This window comes from Rhinichthys klamathensis, unplaced genomic scaffold (genome assembly GCF_029890125.1).
Source record: "Rhinichthys klamathensis goyatoka isolate OS25496 unplaced genomic scaffold, OSU_Roscu_1.1 h1tg000011l_1, whole genome shotgun sequence".
NCBI classification, from domain to species: domain Eukaryota; kingdom Metazoa; phylum Chordata; class Actinopteri; order Cypriniformes; family Leuciscidae; genus Rhinichthys; species Rhinichthys klamathensis.
The window spans coordinates 20785729-20810952 of NW_026606564.1; the positions used below are offsets into that span (position 1 = coordinate 20785729).

The 25224-nt window shown below is 44.4% G+C and overlaps 1 protein-coding gene across 1 annotated transcript in view; it reads left to right on the plus strand.

Moving 5' to 3' along the window:
* The window catches only part of LOC130100740 (corticotropin-releasing factor receptor 2), a 95254-nt gene extending 71536 nt beyond the window's left edge, over nt 1-23718 (plus strand). The window contains exons 11-12 of the mRNA XM_056266329.1: nt 14868-14909; nt 23578-23718. Of these exons, the coding sequence (XP_056122304.1) occupies nt 14868-14909; nt 23578-23718 (183 nt within the window). The remainder of the gene's footprint in view (nt 1-14867; nt 14910-23577) is intronic.
* Nucleotides 23719-25224: the final 1506 nt, after the last annotated feature.

A 25224-nucleotide genomic window follows, 5' to 3' on the forward strand; every position in this document is an offset into this window, starting at 1 on the left:
AAGGCTCCTGAAGCAATCTAAGACTGACTCTCTCTTTCACAAAAGGCACACGGCTTAGGGCATCGGCAACAACATTCTGTGGACCTGGAACATACTTTATATCAAAGCTGTAGCTGGCTAGCTTGGCCACCCAACGTTGCTCACAGCAATCCAACTTGGGCTTTGTCATAATGTGGGTCAATGGATTGTTGTCTGTCCACACCGTGAACACATGACCCTTCAACCAGTGGCTGAACTTGTCACAGATGGCCCACTTCAATGCCAAGAATTCTAACCGGTGTGCTGGGTAATTCTTCTGAGACAGTGAAAGTGATTTGCTGGCAAATGCGATGGGCCTTGCCCTTGTTTCTCCCTCCTTGATCTGCGATAAAACGGCACCAATACCGTCAAGAGAAGCATCCACAGACAGCATAAAAGGACGGGTGAAATCTGGGTGAGCAAGGACAACTGTTTCGGCCAGTGACAATTTCAGTTTCTGGAAGGCTTGCTCCATGTCAGGGGTCCAGTCAGCGGTACTCAACTTCCTGCTCTGAGACCTGTGTTTACTCATTGGCTTCTGCTTACTTTTTCGTTTCTGGCCTGACAACAGAGAGAAGAGTGGCATAGCGATAGCTGAGTAATTGGGTACAAAGTGTTGGTAGTAATTGATCATACCCAAGAAGGACCTAACCCGTTTCGCTGAGGGAGTCACACCGTCTAATTCCATGAGGTCAGCACTTGTCATTTTCATGATGCCCTCAACCTTGCTGGGATCAGTCGACACACCAGCTTCATCGACTATGTGCCCAAGGAACTTCACAGCCTTTCGAAGGAAAAAGCACTTTTTGGGGGCTAACTTCAGGTTGTGGCTACGTAATCTGCTAAACACCACCTCCAAACGTTGTAGAGCAGTCTCTTCATCAGGAGCAAAGACAAGCAAATCATCTAAGTAGCAAAGCAAACTCAGATAGTTCTGATCTCCAAAAATGCTAGTCATCATACGCATAAAACTTCCAGGGCTATTGCAGAGACCTTGTGGCAAACGATTGTACTCGTATAAACCCATTGGAGTGGTGAAGGCAGAGTACTTTTTGTCATCTTCGTGCAATGGCATGTTATAGAACCCGGAAGTCAAATCCATGGTACTAAAAAGAGCGTTTCCTCCAAGTGCTGCTAGGCAGTCGGCCTGGTGAGGGAGAGGGTGAGCATCTTTAAAAGTTCGCTTGTTCAGCCAGCGAAAATCCGTACAGATTCGGAGATCCCCATTCTTTTTCCAAACGAGAACTAATGGAGACGCATATTCACTGGTGGACTTCCTAATGATTTCCCTCTCTTCCATCTCACTCAGCACTTGGCGCAGCTTCTGATATTGACTTGGGGGCACCCGCCTGAAAGGGAGTCGGAATGGCCTGTGATCGGAGAGGTGAATGCGATGGACAAAATCTTTTGCCTCTCCACAGTCCAGATGATGACGTGAGAAGATATCATTGTAGCGCACAACCAGTTCAGTCAGCTTGCTTTTGCACTGCTCGGACACTTCACAGCCGTTTATGTCAATCTCACTCAATCCAGCTGCCTTGAGTTTGTCGTCAACAGAACATGCTTTATTCTCAGATCTACTAGCTGCTAAAGAACACCTGGCCATTGAAAGCCCAGTGTGTGTGTCATCCATATCTTCAAGGGCAATGCAGGGAAAAACGTCAGCTAACTTAGCATTGCGTCTCACCAAGACGGGTTTATCAGAGGTGTTGATCAGCTTTAACGGAACCCATCTGTCTCCCCACAAAGACGTCACCATTCTCGCCACCAGAATTCCCCTTGGAGCTGAGCGGCATGATGTGAGTTCAGCCATCACAGTGCTACCAGGAGATACAGCAGCCGACTTGGGTAGCTTTCCCCACATCAAGTACTCACGACCAGGTTCAAGACACACTGCCGAGTTGCTTCTCACAGTGCCTATCTTGGAGGGAACTTCCTCACCTCTCCAACGGTCCACACCAGCAAGCATGGAGAGAAACTGTTCAGATTCTGGATCACCAGCAGGACAAGGGGCAGACACAGCTTTCCAATAGACATCACACTGCTTATACTGATGAAGAACATGCTTGATTACATTGGTACCTAATATCATTTCATCATGCTGGCCCTGGACAACTAGAGTAGGAACTATGATCTTGCAGCCATACACCTCCATCCGAAGATCAACAGCTGACTTTGGCATGACGCGACGGCCACCACAGCCAATGAGGACAACATCCGTACTGTACTGATCATGTGCTGTCAAAGCTCCAGCTTCTCTAAGCTTCATCTCAGCAGTTTCACTTATGGTACAAGCCATAGAGCCACTGTCTAGCATAGCGTTCAGGGTCACTGTATTATCAATCATCACAGGAGTATAAAAAAGACTGTCACTGCCGACAACTTTGTGTATGTTCTGAAAGACAACAGTTTGAGTGTCATTACAAGCCACCTTGTTCATCATGTAAACGGTTTCTGCATTTGAAATATTTTCACTTCGGGAGTTAAAATTATGACCCATACTGTCTCCCTCTGAATATGAGTCTACTAGTTTCCCTTAGACTGAGGCTCAGGGGAAGACCTGGTGGGGCATCCCACCCGTGTGTGGCCTGGGGCAAGGCAAGTGAAACACAGCTTCTCTGACATGCAATGGGTGATGGTGGTGTGCTTGCTGTCACCACAGACACGACAAGCTCTCTCTCGATTACCACCCTGGAATCTTCCGCCACGAACACTGCTGCGCTGCTGCACTTTCCCCATCATCTGCTCTAACATGGCCATCATACGAGACATAATTCTATCCTCAGTGTCTTGACTATTCTGTAATACAGCTGGCGTAGAGGCACATGAGCGGGGGCATGGAGTCTGATGTGAGGTGCAGCTCTGACTTGAAACTGTGACAGAAGAGGGACACTGCTGGTGACACATTGGACTAGGTACTGGAGCAGTAGTGATGGTAGTGCACTGAGCGGGACGCTGCTCAGGCACAGGCTGAATGTAAGTCGCTGGGTTAGGCTGCATGTTGGCAAGGGTGGCGGTGTGGCTCTTTACCCGCACATCTGCACAGGCCCTTCCAGAGGCCCTTAGCTCTCTCTGATAGTCATCAATTCTCAACTGTATGTCACGTGCACTCCACTCATGGATGGGCTTACACTTAAAGATGGAGGAGAGTTCTGGGTCGGGACAATGCTTGACAAACATACGCGTCACCTCATCACCGGAATCCTCCATCCGTCTGCCTTGCCTGCGGAGGCCTTCATCAGCCAGATCAGCTGCTCTGTTTACTCTCAACCAGTAATCAACTGGGCTTTCGCCAGGTCTGGGCAGAGTGGAGTAAAAATCTGCAAGTGGGAGACATGAGGACACATCACTGAAATACTGGAGGAGAATATCATAAATGAGGCCAGGGTTCTGTTTCACGTCGAGAGTCTGATCACTGCGCAGGGCAACCTTCACCACATCTCTTGCTTTGCCCATCAACTTCCCCATAATCTCTTCTGCCTGCTCATCCACAGGGCACCGTTGCTTTCTCAGATAAGCTTTAGTTATGTCAATCCAGTCCTGGACTGGATATTTGTCAGAACCGTCACCTCTGAACAACTTAGGCTCTTTGTCTGATTTTACATGTACAGTAACTTGTGAGTCTGTCTTTCTCACAGTGCTAGAGTCAGTTCCTGTACAAGTAGGTGATGTGTTCTGCATGTGTACGATGTGATGTTTAGGGGATGGGCCGCCCTGCTGTTCACTGCTGTTATTCACTATGCCAGCAGACATTAACTTGGCTACAATAGACTCACCAATCTGGGCACCTAACTGTCCCACCATGCTTGTGAGGTGATTAATAGCAGCAGAATCAATACTGCTGGGTGTGGATGTGAGAGGACCCTCCCCCAAAGACTGGCCAACGGGGGTATAACCTGAGTTCTGACTTGACTCTGTACCCCTCCCGCTGTCAGCTAATGACTGGGAATAACCCACCTCCCCACTGTCCAACCTATGTCCAACAGCACTGCTATCAGAACCCCCCCATGCACCCCACATACCCCTCCCTTTAGGAAGAACTGGACTAGCAAAATTATCTCCAACATTACTGTAACTATATTTCTCAGCCATAATGGTAAGTATCTGCGTTGTGTATTATCAAATGCAAAAAATAAAATAAAATAAATAAATAAATAAATAATAATTATAAGAGATAACAATATCAGAGAAAGAAAGCTGTAGCTTATTGTTTATCAAAGATAACGAACAATTCCCCACATAGGAATAATTTAAACACAGTCCTATACTGCCTAACCATATACAAAGACAACTCTAACCACACTTGATCTCGCACACTCGAGCTGGACTTCAATGCAGCATCCACGGCGATCGGCGTTGGGCTGATCTGGGAGATCGACAGGTCACGGCACCAGTGTAACGGTGGTCAGGCAGTGAAGGGACTGAAACCAGAACTGGCTTTTCTCACATTTATTCCTTTGGAGAATCTTTGGAAAAATCAGAACAAAACATGCCTTCAGGCACTGGTGTACATATAACAGCATCCGATGTAAAGCATCCCGCTTCTGATCTCTTTGGTAAATTGTTACAAAAGAAACATTCATACAGAAGGATACACCTTTAGCATACAAGAAGGGTATAAAATAAACATAAGAAAAATAAACACAGGAAAATATTTCCTCATTCTGAAACTAATTCACATTTAACATATGAAGCAACATACCTTTGGAAAAATCAGAACAAAACATGCCTTCAGGCACTGGTGTACATATAACAGCATCTGCACATACAAAAATAAAAGAAATACACACTGAATACACGGCTAGTTACTAGCGGAGTTTACAGCTAGCCACGCTAGACTCAGAGTGTATGAAATCGTGGTCATAATGAAAGCATTAATAAACTTTCTCTAAGTTGCTGAAATTGCACCTGAATCTTAACAATACATGTAAAATAATATAACACAGATCATATGTCGAAGTTTTCAACTTTAAACGGCATTTTACAGTTATATCATTAAAACAAAGTGAGAGTGCTTTATACAGTGAACCTACCCGATGTAAAGCATCCCGCTTCTGATCGGGTATGGCAACAACACAAGGACAAAACGCAGCAGAGCTGCAGTACACCGTTTCTCCAAAGGAGGGCTCCAAAACACCAAACTCAATACAGCTGCTTAATTATGGTGAAAATCACATACAAACACTAACTGACATTTCTAACTCTGTTACACTAATGGCATTGCGTTGAAATATCCCACTAAACTTCCTTATTCCTAAACTTTCTTAAGGGCAACAGCGGATATTTGTTTAGAAGCAAAACACTGGCAGAATTCAGCGTAGAGCTAAATGGGGAGCGATTGAGGAGGAGAGGTAATTGCCTTCAATTATCCTGTTCAATGCCCATTCATTACGGGAATAAAATGGTCAAATTACGGAGTAATACGACGGCCTGTTACGATTACCAGGACGCATGCATCGTGGCTGTGGCAGATGTTAATGTTGAGGCAGATGGCTTTACATTGGTGCACGCTAACAGAAACCTGGACCGGTCAGGAAAATCCTGCCGAGGTGCGGTCTGTGCTTAAGTTTAAGATCGACGGTGTGGTTGTGCTACTGTGAGGGAGACTATATGTGACAGAGATGTGGAACTGCTGTGCTTTAGCTTGCAACACTTCTATTTGCCACTTGAGTTTGGCAATGTTGTCATCTGCATTGTCTATGTGCCACTGGATGGAAACGTAGTAATAGTTGTGATACAGGAGTCTGAGTGTGTGCAACGCAACCCAAATGCTCCTCTGTTTGTTTTAGGTTTTATAAATCACTGTCATCTTTGAGGATTTCTTCCTGGGTTTCAACAGTATGTGAAACGTAATACAAGGAACGAATAATATTTTGGAGAAGTGCTATGGGAACGTATCCAATGCATACACTGCGAAAGTTAAACCACTATTAGCAAGCTCTGAGCACAATGCAGGGCAGCATATCATATATACTGCACATCGCTGAAGTCAAGTAAGCCTGAAAACAAGGTGGAGAGACTTTGGTCTCCAGAGAATGTGGAGAAACTGAAAGGCTGTTTTCTCTGTACTGACTGGGAGGCGTTGTATGATCCGAATATTGACAAGCATAATGAAATCAGGTCTGCGTACAGCATGGCAAGTTCTGTGTGCATTCTGTGATACAGGTTTAAACAGGTTAAATGTTTTCCAAACAACAAGCCTAATATCACCAAGGACGTTAAAGAGTGTATAAACCTGAAACACTTGGCTTTTAATCAAAAAGACCCTACACTCAGAAAACTGGCTCAGAAAAAGCTCAATCACAAAAGAAGAGAAACTCATAAGCATTATAGAGATATAATTGATAGTGATTTGAGTACAAATTCAAATAAGTTGTGGTCTAAGGTAACCAATATAACTCCTAAAAGTATAAGTATGCATACTGTATAAGTGAAAAAGTAGAAGTATTTTACTGTAGGTTGGATGTTAACTCTTATGACTGTAGTGATGTATTGGGGCTATTGTGACTGATTTTGCACTTGAGCCACAAATGAGACGGGCTGATAATGTTAAGGTTTTCAAAGGTCTCGACATCAAAAAGGCAACTGGGTTGGAGGGTCTTTCCTAGAAAACCTTTGCAGGTTTATCTATCTGGATCCCTTAGGACTATATTGATCCCTTTCAGTTTGTCTATTAAAAAACAGGGGCACTGATGATGCTATCCTGCCAGGTTGTTCTTTCTTGATCTGAGCTCTGATTTGAAAACCATGCAACCACACAATTTCGAAATTTTGCAAAAACCAACACTAAAATCAATCAGTGTGTGCTTATGTTAAAAACAATGCCTAGTTGTATGAACAATTCATATTGATCTTACGCACATCTATAAGACTTTACTCTTCAGACCAATGGTCAGTGAGAGCAGAACGAATATGTCTCTATTTTAAAAACACTACACAAGAAAAATCAGCAAGCATTCATCTAGTGCATGTTCACATCGGAAAACAACCGGGAAACAATGTAAAAGGCCTGAATTTACCTCTCAAGAAGACGACTTTTATTTCAAAACGTGAATATCTACTTCATCCAGCGCTGTTTGTTCTTAAGTACCTCCATACTCTCTGTTTTAAAGACTGAGAAAGCTTTTCAGATGATTCAAGGAGAAAGCAGTCCGAATGAATGCGAATCAATTCAGTCTCTTTTGCAAACCCATTTGGCCGATTAACTGAAAATAAAGAGACGACACAAAAGAATGATTCATTCACAAACGTTTGGCATCGCTGGATCAACAGAAGTGGGGAACACATAATAACTGCTGAAATATTCTCAGGGAAAACATTTGTCCGGTCAATCAGAGATCTTATGTTGCACACAGTGAACACAACCGTATATGCAGACGCCACTGTTGACATTGGCCCGGAGAAGAATGCTGTTAGATTGGAAATCAAACAAACCACCACAAGTTTCTCTCTGGCTCAGCGATGTGAGTAAATTAAATATTCAGGATCCACTAAACACTCCTTCAGTAACGAACCCAATTATTTTTTTTGTTTTGAAAAGTGCACAACCTCCTCCCCAAACCAAAAAGTATATGTGGAATCAGAAGAAATGGGCATTACAATCAGACAGAATGAGTGAACAATAGTGCTGATTATTTCCTCACTCTCTATACTTTCAGCATTTGTTATGTATAATTTATTAATTTTATTTTACATAATGATAACATTTATTGGGTGGGGAAATGAAAATGAAAAGAGGAATATTGTTTCACTGATGATGGCTTAGGCCGAAACGCGTCTGTGTGGACATGGTAAATAAATATTTATGAGATGCTACTAGAGAGTGCGGTTTTTCATCTTTATTTTGATTACTGTTTTATAACTCACACCCATAAAACGTATTGGGAGTTGAGCGCGCCTGTTTTCAGCAGGAATATTGTTTACCAACACACTTTTGCATCAACAAAATGGTTGACGCTCCTCATGCACTGGCTGTGCCACTGTAAGCATCTATTATGATTTCCACTTTAAGCATTTACTTTCTTACCTCTATGGTGTGGTTTTATGTGTTCTTTTTATATGTTCTTACCTCTAGTGGTATGGCGTGTTACACATGTAACTTCGTTTGAAGGGGATTGCTGGCTGAAGAAATGGTGTTCCCTGCCACATTATATGGGTCGAATGGGCCGAATACTGTGAGCTAGAACATCGTTGACCAATTGTATGCAAATTAGTGTGTCTCTATAAGACTTCAGGATTGGTCGAAGAAAGTAATTTCCCTGTGCAACACAACGCTGCAGGGGTGACATATTTTTTTTAGGTCAACCCATAAGTTACCATCACACTGGTTCCCTCTACAAAAACCCAATAGGATTTTTCCATTGGCTTTAGAATTAATGAAGAAAATAAACTCCATGACCAACAAAAGATTGTGATTTACGTGCATATCACAATCTTTTGTTGGTTATGGAGCTTATATTCCTCAATAATTCTAAAGCCAATGAAATTTTTTTTAAATCCTTAACCAGGTTTTGTTCATCTAGACAAATGGACACAAGCTTTCTGAATTTTGAAGCGTAAATAGAATCAGCAGAAGTCTAAAGCTAAACGTAGGCTATACACGAACTACAACACAGTCACGTGACTAAAACGTCTCCATCACTCAGCTTCAACAGCTCTTTCAGTCTTAGTTTAAAAGACATGTTACCTGACAGTTTGAGTCAGAAATAAACACAATGCTGTGAAAGTGGACTAGTGTGTAGCTGAATCTTCCTGTTTGTGTGATGATGTTTAATATCCCAGGGGGGGGGGGGGTATTACTAATGTATTTTATGTCAGACATTTCACCAAAAACCCTTTGACTTTGGGATAAGATCACAAACAGCTTTCAATTAGAGTCCTAATTCTGCCAGCAACTGCTCTGTGTAAAGCACCGATTTACAATCTGTCACTAATTAACCACATTTCTGGAGCTGAGTATATCATACAGATTTATGTAATGTTTGTCATTGTGGGGAGCACTCTCTGCTATGTTGCAGTTTGCTGTCAACAGTTAGAGTGGGCGAGAGTTTGCTCTCTGGGAATTATCCAGCAGTTGAAATGAGTGTGGCACATTGAGCATCTCAACATCAGCTGGCCCTCGCTGGATTAATGGTTATGTGGGAGTCCATTCCCTTGTTAGTACATATTTATTGAATTCCTGCACTGTGTGTGGTAAAATGATGCAGCAAGTCTCCATTATTTATTTAAAAATAGACAGTTAAAGAAGGAAATATGTATAAAAATATGACAGTCCACATGTTGAGGCAAATATGGTGCACATTGTCATACACTCAAATTCAAAACTATATCAGGAAACACATACAGCACCAAAATAATGGAGTAAAGATTAATATTCAAACAATATGAGATGCAACATTTAAAACCCTAACGTATGTAACTAAAAAACAAACATGAGAAGAAAGATAATTATTTAAATGAAATCACATCAAATGTAAAGTGTCACACAACACTGGTTGTGAGGAAGTGCAGCAAAATAAGCAATTCAATCTCCCCTGTGTTGCAACACAACAAAACGATCACAAGTGTTTTTTCTTGTTGCTGTTGTTGTTTTAACAAATACATGTAGTTCAAATAAAGACAAATAATGCAAAGTTAGATAAGATCACCTAGACCGAGACCAAGACCAGAGTGTGTTGAGACCAAGACAAGACCAGCACTCCTCAAATTCATCTGGAAGATCCATATTTACTGCCTGAAAAGTGTCTTATATTTAATCAATAAATACAATTGGAATAATAAGACACTATATATACCTGTTACCATTAAAATGAAATCACTAAAAACAAAATTATGTGAGAATTCTCTGCATCTGAATCTGAATTGGTACAATTGCAACTGGATAAATATTGTTGAGATTACCGTTTTAAAAATAAACATTTCTGAATATAGAAATATGATACTTTTAAAAATTAAACTAAAACTGCCAGTATGTGGCGGAACGTCTCTGTTACGTATGGTAACCCACGTTCCCTGAAAGAAGGAATGGAGACGTTCGTCGGAGGGATCCGACTTGAATGGGATCTTCACAGAGAGACCAATCTACTCCGAGAGAAACTAAACGAGCCAATGCACATTGGCATGTAATTGATTGATTGATTAATACTTTATTTATCCCGAGGGAAATTTAGGTATCCAGTAACATACAAAAACAAAAACATACATAGAAATATACAATAATTGCGCCAGCTGCTTCTGTCACCCAGCGCAGGTATATAATGAGCAGAAGGTGCAACGCATCTTTGGTTTTTGCTGAGGAGCCGAGCCAGGGACCCGGCCGTCTGCAGCGATTGTACATAAACATTGCAATGGGACGAACGTCTAACGTTCCCTCTTTCAGAGAATGTGGGTTACCATACATAAGCGAGACGTTCCCTTTCATGTCGGTCACTCCTACGTTCGTCGGAGGGATCCGACTTGAATGGGATCCCTACCAACACGCCATGTTGTTGGCCCTTCCAGTGCCCTGCTCTCACTAAGTTAGGGGCAGAAGCTTATGCGGGGGAGTCTTGGCCACTGATGTTCTGCAAGACCCACTCAGTGAGAACATTGGATAACACTGGGAAAGCATGCCCTTCCCAGGGTAAGGAGAACGCTGCGGAAGCCTCTGGGGTGGTTCCAGCCTAATCCTAGGGGGGAAGCACACCGGCAGAATGGGCTCTGCCAAGGGAAAGACACTGGCTAGCCAATAGGGTTGCCGTACCGTGGAAAATACACATATGGGGTCGCCGCATATGGACACCCAGCCTATCACAGGTTCCTCAATGCATGCGAGTGTTAGGCCTGGGGTCAGATGCTCCACAACGTCTGACTGCCGTAGGGGTGATGGAGGAACTCAACCGGGTTAGCCCTCTCCGGGGAACACACTGGAGCAAATAGACACACGTATCTGGCCAACCAGGCGAGAATGGCATAGCAAGCCGACACTTGAGCGGGCTCCCCGCACTACTGGCCACTTGGGGCGAGTATATGGGAGGATACCGGCTCTACACAAAGGCGATAGAATCTAGCAAACATGTTGGGTGTTGCCCAGCCCACAGCCCTACATATATCAGCGAGGCACCTTGAGCCAACACCCAGGAAGAAGGCAAGACTTCTAGTTGAGTGTGCTCGCAACCCGAACGGGCAAGGCACGTCTTAGGATTGATACGCCAAGACAACAGCATCCACTATCCAGTGGGCTAGCCTCTGCTTGGAGATAGCCTTTCCCTTCTAATGGCCTCCGTAACAGACAAAGGGCTGGTCTGAGGTCCTAAAACTTTGTGTTCTGTCTACGTAAAAAACGCAAGGAGTGGATGGGACAGAGAAAAGCCAGGGCTGGGTCTGCCTTCTCCGAAGGGCAGCGCTTGCAGGTTCACCACCTGGTCTCTAAAGGGCGTGATAGGAACCTTGGGCACATATCCGGGCCGGGGTCCCCTACCCTCTTGATAAAAGCCAGTGCCGTCAGGAGCACTGTCTTTAGTGGCAGGATCTTTAGCTCTGCTGACTGTAGTGGTTCGTTCGAAGGGAGGTCTCTGCAGTGCGCTGAGTACCAGATACAGGTCCCAAGAGGGTATAGAGGGGGGACGAGGCAGATTTAGTCTCCTTGCCCCCCTCAGGAACCTGACGATCGGGTCATGCTTTCCCAATGACTTACCTTCAACTGCATCGTGATGCAAGGCAATAGCGGCGACATACACCTTGAGGGTGGAGGGAGACAGTCTTCACTCCAACCCATCTTGCAGGAAGGAAATCACAACTCTGATCGAGCATCTTCGGGGGTCTTCCCGGTGGGAAGAACACCACTCAACGAATAGGTTCCTCTTCAATGCATAGAGGCACCTCATAGAGGAGGCTCTAACGGAAGTGATGGTGTCTACCACTGCCTGTGGTAGGTCACCTAGAACCTCCATAAGGTGCCCCGTCTCATAGGAATGGGCCAGGGAGGGACTCTCATGAGGAGTACTAGTTCTGGGAACCAGTTCCAGTTGGGCCAATAGGGGGCCACCAACAGGACCTGCTCCTCGTCCTCCCTGACTTTGCACAAGGTCTGTGCAAGAAGGCTCACTGGGGAAACGCATACTTGCGTAGGCCCCGGGGCCAGCTGTGTGCCAGGGCATCTGTGCCGAGGGTTCCGTCGGTCAGGGAGAAGAACAACTGGCAATGTGACTTGTCCGGGGAGGCAAACATCTACCTATGCGGCCCCGAAGCGCCTCCAAATCAGCTGGACCACCTGGGGATGGAGTTGCCACTCTCACGGTAGCGTAAGCTGTCATGTATATATAATGTTTCTATATTTGAAATGGTTTACTGTCTTGCATTTTATCTCAAAAGGATGTAATTTAAAAAATATGGAAATTAGTGGAAACAAGTTAATGCAACCTCTTATTTACATGAGATACAAATAAAGCTGCTTGGTTTGTATTTTTAATGTTGTGCATAATAGCCTACATATTTTAAAATTGGATTGCATATATTTCTGCTGCTACAATAACGGCCCATTTCAAGTGTTTTTTTTTTCTCTTTCTCCTTTTTTTGTGGAGCGGTGATAAAATATTGCTCTTGTAAATACTTTCCAGCATTTCAGTAATAAAAGTGTACATCTTTAAAATGCATGCAAATTACAGTGAAGCGCAACTGTTATCGCACATACGGTGCTCGGCAGTGATCAAAAAGGATTTAAACATTGAATTTTGAAGTAATCTCTTCTTGTAAACTCAGAGATGCGGATTCAGACGGCAATTAAATCACCATCGTGTGATTTAGAAATCACCCCTCCACATTGGAATTCCGTGTGGCGCATTCGCACAGGAATAGCAAAGCCTGTGAATTTAACTCGAATTTACTGACTTATCTCCCGGATATGATGTCAATAGGCTATTGCTTGGGAATGTCTTGTCGTTATTATAGGTCTAGCTGTATGATACATCATAAACAGAAGAATGTTCCTTACCACATGCTGCTATACATGCCATTCATCTCCATCTAATCATTCTTTTTGCTCTTCTGATGGTTTTCAGCTTTCTCTTTCTGCAAATTGTATAGTTGTATGGTGTATAGCGGTGTATAGCTTCTATCCTCCTTTACGATGAGGAGGGGATTGCAATTTGTAGTTTCTCCATTCCAGTGCTGTGATTGGCTGCTGGCATCAGACGTGGCCCACCCTTTTTTCGCCTGTGGAAATCATTTAGCATAATCTAAAGCACACTGTTAGAACCGTGACTTTTACCTGTGCATTACTCTGAATACATGATGGAAGAATACTCAACTATCATGAATGAATTCACACAGCTAAATTTCGTGTAAACCGTTGTATTACAAATAGCTGTCATGTGTAATATGACAGTTTTACAATTTTTCCTTAAGAAATTTAATGGGAGGCCTGGCCTGAATCTTGAAGAGAAAGTCAAGATGGGTGAAGGATAGTTAGTTCATAGTTAGACCATAGGTTAGTCCCCTCCTTTCCGGGCCTGGTGCTGGGGTCTTCTTCTTGCCCTGTAAGCGTTGTCCTACAGTATCAGCCCTATCTGATGGCGCTGGGCATTTATTTGTTTTCATCCGCTAAGATCCAACTGAAATGTAGCAAACCTTTCTCCACTGTGGCAGTCAGAGACGGGCTCCAGAATAAAACTGAATATGCTGTTCACTACATATCCATTTGGTCATGCAAAGTACAATGATACATAATTAGCTGTATTATTTGTTTACCATTTTGAGTTTTAACAAAGCTATCTCTAGAGGATCTCTAGATAGACCAAACTAAAAATATCAATGTAATCAATCAACATGTCAACTTGTGCCAACAATGGCACACATAAAAACTTTTTAACATCAAACATCATTAGCAACATATCCTGAGGTGAAAAAACTAAATAAAATAATAATAGAAAATGTTAGGCTGTATCTTGGCAATGTGTTGTCTTATTTAAACAAAAATTTGGAATCGCCATCGCTGCTACAAATTTTTACAGTTCAGTTTTAATTCCAGTTAATTTTATGTTATGATTAATCTCAGTTTAAATTATGTGTTAATAACTTTTGAATAATATAGCCTTAATTCCTGTTTCTTCTCAGTGTAGATTCCTAGAGACATTTGAAGTACAGTGCTCACCATCTCTAAAACGTTTTTATGTACTCTTACTCATATTGGTCAAAACTTGTGGGAGGTCTGGTTTGAGTCTGGCATGGGATGCTTCATGAGCCATTGCTTTTGTGCATTGAATATAAAATCCCTAGGGAGCTTGGTACTGTAATTGCAGTTCTATTTATTATTGTGTCTGTCATGTACACCTGAAAGAACTGTATAGATGTCAATATTGCGAAAAGATATTGTGTAAGAGAGTTGGGGACCCATTATTGGTCTTATGTCACCTTTTAAGTGGGTCTGGAGTCTTTTTCGTCTTCTGCTCTCATGAAACTTGTAAGTGCGTCAGTGTGAAAAAAGAAAATGTTTCCCCTGAGAACATTATTTCTCAGCAACCTTTGATGCAGTCAGTCCTCAGAAGTGGAGCTGACACCTGAGCAACAGCATGTGCCAATTATTTTTGGATGGAGCTTTGTTCCTGACTGAGATTTATTATTTATTTATTTTTTACTGCAAGAACAACCTGTGGTACGAGACCCGCTGTCAAACCACCATAATCTGGCACTTTACATACTGAACAAGGCCAAAAATATTACATTTTGATGACTTGTGTTTCTTGTGTCCATCACGGTGGCATATTTCATTTTCACATTTTTAATGCATTTTTAATTTTATTGTTTGCATTTAACAAAGTTAATTGAAGTGCCAGTTTAACTGATGTTGTTTATGTTTTGTTTTTCTCTAACAGGGATTCTTTGTGTCGGTATTTTACTGCTTTCTTAATGGGGAGGTGAGTCAATGATGAGTGTAATTTCATGGATGGACAGAAATGAAAGATGACTATAAATATATAGGCCCTTTCCACAGCCATATCACCCCGTCACCCTATCTGTACTCTGACACCAAGTCTATTATTATGTGGGAGGCTATTTACCCTGACTCGCTTACACACAAACACCAAGACAAACAGAGCAATTTATCAGCACCCTGCAAACTCCTCTCATTTAATGGGGCCATGTTTATTGCCTATAGGATTCCTCTTCAGTATCACTTGACACATCTGTCATGTTTCTCTAGTTATTTCCCTCTTCTATGTCCAAACAGAATTTATTGTATTCATATTATTTGTGTGTGTGTGTGTGTGTAGATATAAGTTGGCCCACATAGAATGTGTGCAAGTTTTTCTGCATTGTGGAAGAAAATCTGTAGTTTAAATATATTTTACTACATTTATTAGATTGTGTCACTTGTTGGTAGCTGATAGCATTATCACATTAGCCAGAATACTGTCTCTCTAATGAGAGACCCCTGCACGGCACACCGGTCTCGAGTCCCACGGAGGAGCTACAGAAGGATATAAGGAGGAGCGACAGCGGTGAAGGGGAGAGAGGACCAGGCCTGGGACATTTATGTTGCTGTTTTATTAGGTTTTTGTGTGGTAGTCGGTGCTTACTTTCGTTTTGTTGTTTGTTTATTTGTGTAATTTGCCAGTTCCTGCCTCCTTCGTTCCCTGAACTTGAACTTTGCTACAAACCTGCTTTTCCACTGTCGGGCCAGTGCGAGCCAGGGCTAACAGCGTGCCGGCCGGGGCCAGTAGCCTCAGACCTTGAGCACCGAGCCCAAAATCAAGTCGCGGTTTCACTGTCGGGCCAGTGCGAGCCAGGGCTAACAGCGTGCCGGCCGGGGCCAGTAGCCTCAGACCTTGAGCACCGAGCCCAAAATCAAGTCGCGGTTTCACTGTCGGGCCAGTGCGAGCCAGGGCTGACAGCGTGCCGGCCGGGGCCAGTAGTCTCGGACCTCAAACACCGAGCCCAAAATCAAGTTGCGTTTTCACTGTCGGGCCAGTGCGAGCCAGGGCTGACAGCGTGCCGGCCGGGGCCAGTAGCCTCGGACCTCGAGCACCGAGCCCAAAATCAAGTTGCGTTTTCACTGTCGGGCCAGTGCGAGCCAGGGCTGACAGCGTGCCGGCCGGGGCCAGTAGCCTCGGACCTTGAGCACCGAGCCCAAAATCAAGTCGCGGTTTCACTGTCGGGCCAGTGCGAGCCAGGGCTGACAGCGTGCCGGCCGGGGCCAGTAGCCTCGGACCTTGAGCACCGAGCCCAAAATCAAGTCGCGGTTTCACTGTCGGGCCAGTGCGAGCCAGGGCTGACAGCGTGCCGGCCGGGGCCAGTAGTCTCGGACCTCAAACACCGAGCCCAAAATCAAGTTGCGTTTTCACTGTCGGGCCAGTGCGAGCCAGGGCTGACAGCGTGCCGGCCGGGGCCAGTAGCCTCGGACCTCGAGCACCGAGCCCAAAATCAAGTTGCGTTTTCACTGTCGGGCCAGTGCGAGCCAGGGCTGACAGCGTGCCGGCCGGGGCCAGTAGCCTCGGACCTTGAGCACCGAGCCCAAAATCAAGTCGCGGTTTCACTGTCGGGCCAGTGCGAGCCAGGGCTGACAGCGTGCCGGCCGGGGCCAGTAGCCTCGGACCTTGAGCACCGAGCCCAAAATCAAGTCGCGGTTTCACTGTCGGGCCAGTGCGAGCCAGGGCTGACAGCATGCTGGCCGGGGCCAGTAGCCTCGAACCTCGAGCACCGAGCCCAAAATCAAGTCGCGGTTTCACTGTCGGGCCAGTGCGAGCCAGGGCTGACAGTGTGCCGGCCGGGGCCAGTAGCCTCGGACCTCGAGCACCGAGCCCAAAATCAAGTTGCGTTTTCACTGTCGGGCCAGTGCGAGCCAGGGCTGACAGCGTGCCGTCCGGGGCCAGTAGCCTCGAACCTCGAGCACCGAGCCCAAAATCAAGTTGCGTTTTCACTGTCGGGCCAGTGCGAGCCAGGGCTGACAGTGTGCCGGCCGGGGCCAGTAGCCTCGAACCTCGAGCCCAAAATCAAGTTGCGTTTTTACTGTCGGGCCAGTAGCACTGCAGTGCTTCCCTACAACCTGCCCTTAACACGCCTCCATAGAACGACATCACACAACCTCGCCGTTTCACCAGCACAGGGAAGCTAGCAGACTGAACTAGATCGGGAGTGCACATCAAACATGATCAATCAAACTGTATAATTATTTCACATAAAAAGAGAACAGACAAACTTATTCAATCGCGCCTGCTTGATCACAGCAATGAACAAAACAACTCTATAAAGTCCAAAGGCATACACATTTAGAAAAAATACTATTATTATATCATATTTTACATCACCTTTTTTTTAGAAAGACTGAGCATTTCTATAAATTTTCCATGAAATTATGCGATCTGAGGAGGTTTGTGTGATCTCTCCGTCTCACTATACTGTTATCCTTTCAGCCAGAGCCACAGAGGGAGAAGCAACAAAAGCACAGGGAAGAGACAGATGGAACATGTAACCAAATAAATACACAAGTGTAATCCTGTGATCATAAATTCTTAGTCTCAGGTATTTTCGATAATCATATGTGTATTTAAACATAATGACAATGGTTAGCATTTAGCATTGCATATAAATATATTTTTGCTTCATACTTTTATCAGAATCTCCATCTGATTGCAATCAGAAGTTATTTCAGACACTCGCTGGTGTCTGAAAGTGAGTTTTGAGCTGAGAATTGTCTTTAATGTTGAGGTTAGCTGTTAGCCTGATATGAAAACATGGCAAATGAGAAGCGGTGTTCACTCTCAAACTCCGCCTCTGTTTGTAACCAATCCTCAAGCCCCTGTTGGTCCGCTTTAGGCCAAGGTATTCGATGGGCCAAAAAAAAACCTGGCAGTTGGCCCCGATGAAGCCCCGACGAGGCCCGATCAAGCCTGGGAAGTGACAGTGGAAACGCAGTCGCCCTGGCACATACTAGCACGCTTGCTTTCGGCCCGACAGTGGAAACATGGCTATTGTTATCGAAACCCGGGAGGAAGGAGGGGCACACTGTTGGAGAGCCCTCGCTGCTGAGGGGGATCGTGGTGCTGAGGAGGTCGTGCAGTGCGGACGAAGGTGCGCCTGGTTTGCCTGACTCCTGGAGGGGCGGCGGATGGAGATCCTGCCACCGTTAGATGGAGGGCAGGGCCTGCTGCTGTCCGCTATAATGGGGAGGACCAGGCTGAATGAGGGAATGGGGGACTCGCTCCCGGAAGCCAGAGGAGCCGTCGCCGTCCACCAGGGGTCGGAGGAGTTGGAGGCCGTCCACCAAGAGGCATCTAGTACCATGACATGGCACTGCAAGTGAGGGCTTCTCAGTTGGTTGAAGAGCGAGCGGCAGTGTGTTCATGGAACCGGACCAAGCTTTTTTTTTTCCTTTTTCCTCTCTCATACCACTTGCCTCTGTCCCTTCTTATCCTTACATCTTCTTTCTCTTACCTCGCCTGTCTTACTCTCGCGCCCTAATCCCCGGTTCTGCAAACAGTATAACAAAATGGCAAACTATGAGGTTACTGCTGGTTTATCAGCTCGTAAAGCTGACAATCCGTTAAACATTCCAAAAACAGAGATAAAGCCCCTGAAAAGACACGTCCAAAGTGAAAAGACCTCAGCTGTCCCAAACCAAGCATGAAGCAGGAAACAGAGCACTTCCTCACAGAAACACCATCAAAAGCACAATCTCAGGAGCAACTGTAGTCACATATATCTTAAATGTCGCTGGAGCTGCACCCAAAGAGAAACGCTCTTGAAGAAATCCAGCACTGATCCACCAGGGAGGTGAACTGGTTTCCAACCCTCAAACTCTGTACCACAACGCAAAAAGTAGCCCCAATTTAAGGCATAAAGGCACCTTTTAGACGGAGCCCTAGAATTTTAGATGGTCTCGGTTATCTCAGAGGTTGCATACAGAAAGGAAGGCCATGGTCGGTCAAAACCAAGCAATCATCTAGACCTACAGTATGCAAGGCGGTAACAAGGCAAGAGTGCACAGACTAAAGAAACCCTGCTGCGTCTTTGGTGGCGTGAGATATGAGGGGTAAATAATTGCTTTGTGCCTTCCTGAACAGAGCAACTGAAGAGCAGAAAAAAACCCAATGCACAATCTGGTCCAACATAGGGAGCCTAACATCTCTTATGGGGGCACCGGATGCTGTGAGTCATAAGCACACAATATAAGGCATGACACCTGTTCTCCAAAAGATTAATTCTGTCTTTGTTCAAGATGAAAGTGTCGGAACAGACCAAACAGACTCAGGAGAACAGTCAGGAGAAAGGTGAATACACTTCAGCAGTTCGAAACAAAACTCTGGGAACCTGACCTCCCTTTCAGGACCATAAAATCAGAAATGACCCTTGGAGGACTGAGGTTGAGAAGCCTTAGCTGTTGACCTCAAGTATATTCTTTCTTAAACTGTGTCATTACATTCCCCCCAGCTATGCCTAAACGTCCCTGTTTGTTCCTACATAACTGTGCCAGTTTAATGTCTCTTAACAGAAAATAATTATATAAAATCACAACAAATAATGGCCATCCATTAATAAAGACCGTGAGGTTCAATCTAATCTGAGACTACTTGTTAGAACAATAGACTACTAGTTTCTTTTATTTTTCTACAGTCCCTGTCTGCTTTGGTGACAGCAGCACTGAACTGCCATGGGCACAAGTCTGTGCAAAACTACATTATTCAGCACGATTTCAGAATATTCTTAGTGTTATTATCATCATCATTGTTATTGATATAACTTATTGACATGTTTAAATAAAAATCTTCAGAACTAATTAACTAAACATTTGGTTATTCTTTTTTCTTTAGAATGTTATTTTACAGTCTAATGGTCTTTCTTTATATCTGATTTGTTATGTGGGTTAATTATTTGGATTTCTGTTATGACCCAAGGCAAGATGTAGAATATGCTTACACTCAAGATGATCTGTCATCTAGACCGTCAACATCAAAGCAAATCACATCAGTGCCATCTGTGACTCAGCTATGTCATTCTCTGTTTGCCCATACATATTATAATGTTTTTAGATGAAGGCAACCATGTTCCCTCTCATGACTGACTGACTAAATTAATCAATTTTATAATGAAAAGCCCCTAGCAATCATCCATCTCTTTTTATTGTTCTTTTTCTAAGCTCTTTTTTCTTTTTATAACCATTACATGCATGTCTTTTCGATAGCTAAAAAATCAAGTCCATTTGGCTATATTATCCATTTCAATTTCAAATCTTGCTCTTGAATGAAGACTGGGCACTATTCTAGGGCAAAAGAGTTTTACAAATAGTTGTTGAGGGTTAAAACAATTCACTGTCATGCATCTGCATTTAAATTCTTGCATTCTGAATTTCTGAATTGAATTCTTGTAGAAATAAAAAAGTTGTCATCGTTGTCATCATCAAACGTACTCCAAAAATGCTAATATTAGATAATGCGTCAGAAGTAGAGTGAGCTTGAAAGCCAAGATGCTAAGTTAACCCAGGAACCTCATAAACACGATAAATCGCATCCTTAACCTATTGTGACATCCTTTTTTGTAGCAGCAACACCCCTATTGTGGCCATCAAAACAAGAAAACAACTGAATAAATGTATGCCACTGGCTCCTGCGTCGACTGGCCGATGGGCCGAGGTGAAGTGAATGCATTTTCAAAGGCGGAGCTGGAGACCGAAAGATCCGCACAGCAGAGTGGAGTAAACAGAGGAGGAGCCAAGGAACTGAATGGAGCTAGCGGAGACACAGAAGACTTGGAGCTGGAGACCGAATGATCCACACAGCAGAGTGGAGTAAACAGAGGAGGAGCCAAGGAACTGAATGGAGCTAGCGGAGACACAGAAGACTTGGAGCTGGAGACCGAAGGATCCGCACAGCAGAGTGGAGTAAACAGAGGAGGAGCCAAGGAACTGAATGGAGCTAGCGGAGACACAGAAGACTTGGAGCTGGAGACCGAATGATCCACACAGCAGAGTGGAGTAAACAGAGGAGGAGCCAAGGAACTGAATGGAGCTAGCGGAGACACAGAAGACTTGGAGCTGGAGACCGAAGGATCCGCACAGCAGAGTGGAGTAAACAGAGGAGGAGCCAAGGAACTGAATGGAGCTAGCGGAGACACAGAAGACTTGGAGCTGGAGACCGAATGATCCGCACAGCAGATTGGAGTAAACAGAGGAGGAGCCAAGGAACCGAATGGAGCTAGCGGAGACACAGAAGACTTGGAGCTGGAGACCGAATGATCCGCACAGCAGATTGGAGTAAACAGAGGAGGAGCCGAGGAACCGAATGGAGCTAGCGGAGACACAGAAGACTTGGAGCTGGAGACCGAATGATCCGCACAGCAGAGTGGAGTAAACAGAGGAGGAGCCAAGGAACTGAATGGAGCTAGCGGAGACACAGAAGACTTGGAGCTGGAGACCGAATGATCCGCACAGCAGAGTGGAGTAAACAGAGGAGGAGCCAAGGAACTGAATGGTGCTAGCGGAGACACAGAAGACTTGGAGCTGGAGACCGAATGATCCACACAGCAGAGTGGAGTAAACAGAGGAGGAGCCAAGAAGCCGAATGGAGCTAGCGGAGACACAGAAGACTTGGAGCTGGAGACCGAATGATCCGCACAGCAGAGTGGAGTAAACAGAGGAGGAGCCAAGAAGCCGAATGGAGCTAGCGGAGACACAGAAGACTTGGAGCTGGAGACCGAATGATCCGCACAGCAGAGTGGAGTAAACAGAGGAGGAGCCAAGAAGCCGAATGGAGCTAGCGGAGACACAAAAGACTTGGAGCTGGAGACCGAATGATCCGCACAGCAGAGTGGAGTAAACAGAGGAGGAGCCAAGAAGCCGAATGGAGCTAGCGGAGACACAGAAGACTTGGAGCTGGAGACCGAATGATCCACACAGCAGAGTGGAGTAAACAGAGGAGGAGCCAAGGAACTGAATGGAGCTAGCGGAGACACAGGAGACTTGGAGCTGGAGACCGAAAGATCCGCACAGCAGAGTGGAGTAAACAGAGGAGGAGCCAAGAAACTGAATGGAGCTAGCGGAGACACAGAAGACTTGGAGCTGGGTGGGACCAGCAGCGACAGGAGACTTAGGGGAATAACTTCTTCCTCAAACCATTGCATTGGGACCTGGCACAGCTCACCCTCAGCAGCAGGAGTACGGGCAGGGCTCCCTTCCATGCCGTCATACTCCACAAGTATGCCCTCCTTGACGGATGATGTTGCCAGCTCTTGCACCTGGTCAGAGTTGGGCTTGTGCGTCGACTCTGCCTCTGGTTTCAAGGCGGGCTCGGTTGGCTCGGGCTCTTAGTCAGTGATGGGCATGGCTGATGATAGGCTGGGCTCTGGGTCCAGTGTGGGGCTGGCGGTGACTTTGGGGGGATTCACATTTCACCAGCACCCACTCAAAGTATTCTGCAAAGCTCCCTCGAGGACCTGCCATGGGCATGCATCCCTTGGACCGCTTGTTGAGAGTGGTGTAATAAAAGACGTAGAGGGAGCAGTGAGGGTAGTGATTGAGACACGCCAGATCAATGAAATCCCTCGAGGGAACGCTCCTCCTGTTCCATGAGAAGGCAGATTGCAGGAATGTCCATCTTTTCTTTTAAATCCGTATTTGTGGTTCGATGTTCTGTCACGGGTGGCAACAGCAATAATCGCACGACACAGGAGAATATAACAAAAACAGTCTTTCAATCAATCCAAAAGGGAACACAGAGGAGATCACTCAGTGTAATATACAACACAACCACGCAAAACAAAGATATATATAACACCAAAAAAGTAACTGACAGAACTCAGGGCTTAAATGCACAGGGAATGGTAATCAACCCAGTCTATCAAAACTAATAAGACACAAACGGTTCTACTTTACCATGTTTTATTGAATACATTGAACCTTTGATGAATTTAGTAACTGATATTCTTTTAGCAGCAAACCTCCACAAAATGCTTTTTTTAAACATCTCACCCACAAATCTATCAATATTTCTAGGTTGTCTCGATAGCTCTGCCCACTTTAGGTTATGCCACAGCATCTGAATTCGCTTAAGGTCAGGACTCAGGAAAACATGTACCTTATTCTTTTTTCTTTTTTCAACATTTAGCGGGTTTATTTGTGTCCTTTGGATCATTGTCAGTTGCATCAGTTTGAAGTCATGAACTGTTTTCCTGAAGTTCTCCTGTAATACATTTTTTAATGTATTGTTTTTTTCAATGCTTGTACAGTGTCCAGGCCCTCAGGCAGCAAAGCAGCACTAAACCATGATGCTCCTATCACCATGCTTCAATGATGGGAAGATGTTTTTTAGTGTGCAATGCCCATTTTTGCCAAAACTTTAATCTCAATTTTCCCAGAAGCATCGTGAAACATCCAGGTGATTTGGGGCAAACCTGAGACATGCCTCGGTATTGTTTTAGACAAGAGTGGTTTTCTCCAGTATGTGTTGTCCGATCACCATTCTTGTTCAGTGTTTTTTTTTAAAGTGGACACATGAACAAGTGATTCAGAAGATTATTCTCCACAATCAGTGCAGACAAATTCAAATGCTGAGTTTAAAATACCATAAACTAATGCATGTTTCCTCTTCATAGGTACGTTCTGCAGCCAGAAAGCGTTGGCATCGATGGCAAGACCATCACGCACTGCGAGTCAGAGTGGCGAGGGCCATGTCCATCCCCACCTCACCCACCCGCATCAGCTTTCATAGCATCAAGCAGACCACAGCCGTCTGACCGCTACACAACTGCGGTTCCTCTTCAGTAATTCAGCCACACAGATGGACTGCAAGTGGCACGAGAGACCAAATGATTGTTTGCCTTTCCGATGGTCATGGGTGTATCATCCAATAACCAGAGATTTTTAATTTATATGTCTGTAATTCTGACAATCTGCTCTGAATTAACAGTTTTTTAAACAGTATTGATGAACTGTTTCTTTTAACTTAGTAGTTTTCAAACATCCAGAACACTGTAGCATCTGTTTCATCTATCTATCTATCTATCTATCTATCTATCTATCTATCTATCTATCTATCTATCTATCTATCTATCTATCTATCTATCTATCTATCTATCTTATCTAATAATTGGTGACAATGAGTTAGTAATGAACTCAATAAAAATTTCAGGGTTTTTTAGGGGAGGGGACGGTGATCTATTTATCACAACAACAAAAAAAGTCTCAATGTTTTAAAAAAAACAATCTTAGTCCAATTTCAGCCCACACTCGGGACCAGTCTCCAGATCTCCACAAAAACTGCAGATATGGTTGTACTGCAACATAGGAAAACAGCTGCCAGTTCTCTCAGTTATATAAATGACATATCTATTTGTTTTTCACCAAACTATATCATGTGCATTTAGAAAACCGTGAACATATGGGAACATTCTGTGATACTTTTGCACTTTTTCCCTAGAGCTTGAAGGTGGTCACTCTTCAATGTCGAGTGCAAGCAGGAAATTGTTTATTTTCTAGAAAAAAGAATTGTTCTTCCCTACAAAAATTAAATTGGTAAGCCATTGTTCTGTGGCCCCAAGGTTGGCTGTCTGCAAGTGAGCCACAAGATTGCTATCCGTAACCACAGTAGACCTTGATCCAGACAGGTAATCTTTATTTATCTCTCTTTTTTGTTGTTATGGCCATCAACTCTAATACAAAGGAACTGTAATTGGCATGGTTTCACTCTACAGGGTGGAGACCTAAGCATAAAGCAATCACATGCTCTCGTCCCTCCTGAACTTGGATAAGGACACCGAATCCCTGAAGACTAATATCTGTATGCAATTCAACAAGCAAAGAAAAATCAGCATATGCCACTTCATGGGCTTGAGTAAGATTTCGGATTTTCATGCAAAAGTTCATTTGATTCAATGTCCACCAAACTTAATTTCCTACCAAAAGAGCTTTTAATGGGTGGGATATTTTGTCGAAGTGGAAATAAAACACCTATAATAGCCTGCAAGGACCAAAACGGCCCTCACCTCTCAGACTGTAATCAGGGTAGGCCAACCTGACCTGAATCTTCAGTATGGATCCCAGTACCGCCAACATCGTCCTCATTCTCAGCAGACTTTCCCTTTAAAATCGCATCAAGATCTCAGAGCTAATGTTGTCAGATCTGGTGTTTGGCTGATGCATCTCACATATAGCTGTGTATTCCTCGATGCCATCAGGATCCATGATCAGCCTGAGGTTTTCACATCCATAAATATCAGGACTGTTGACTTCTGATACAGTGA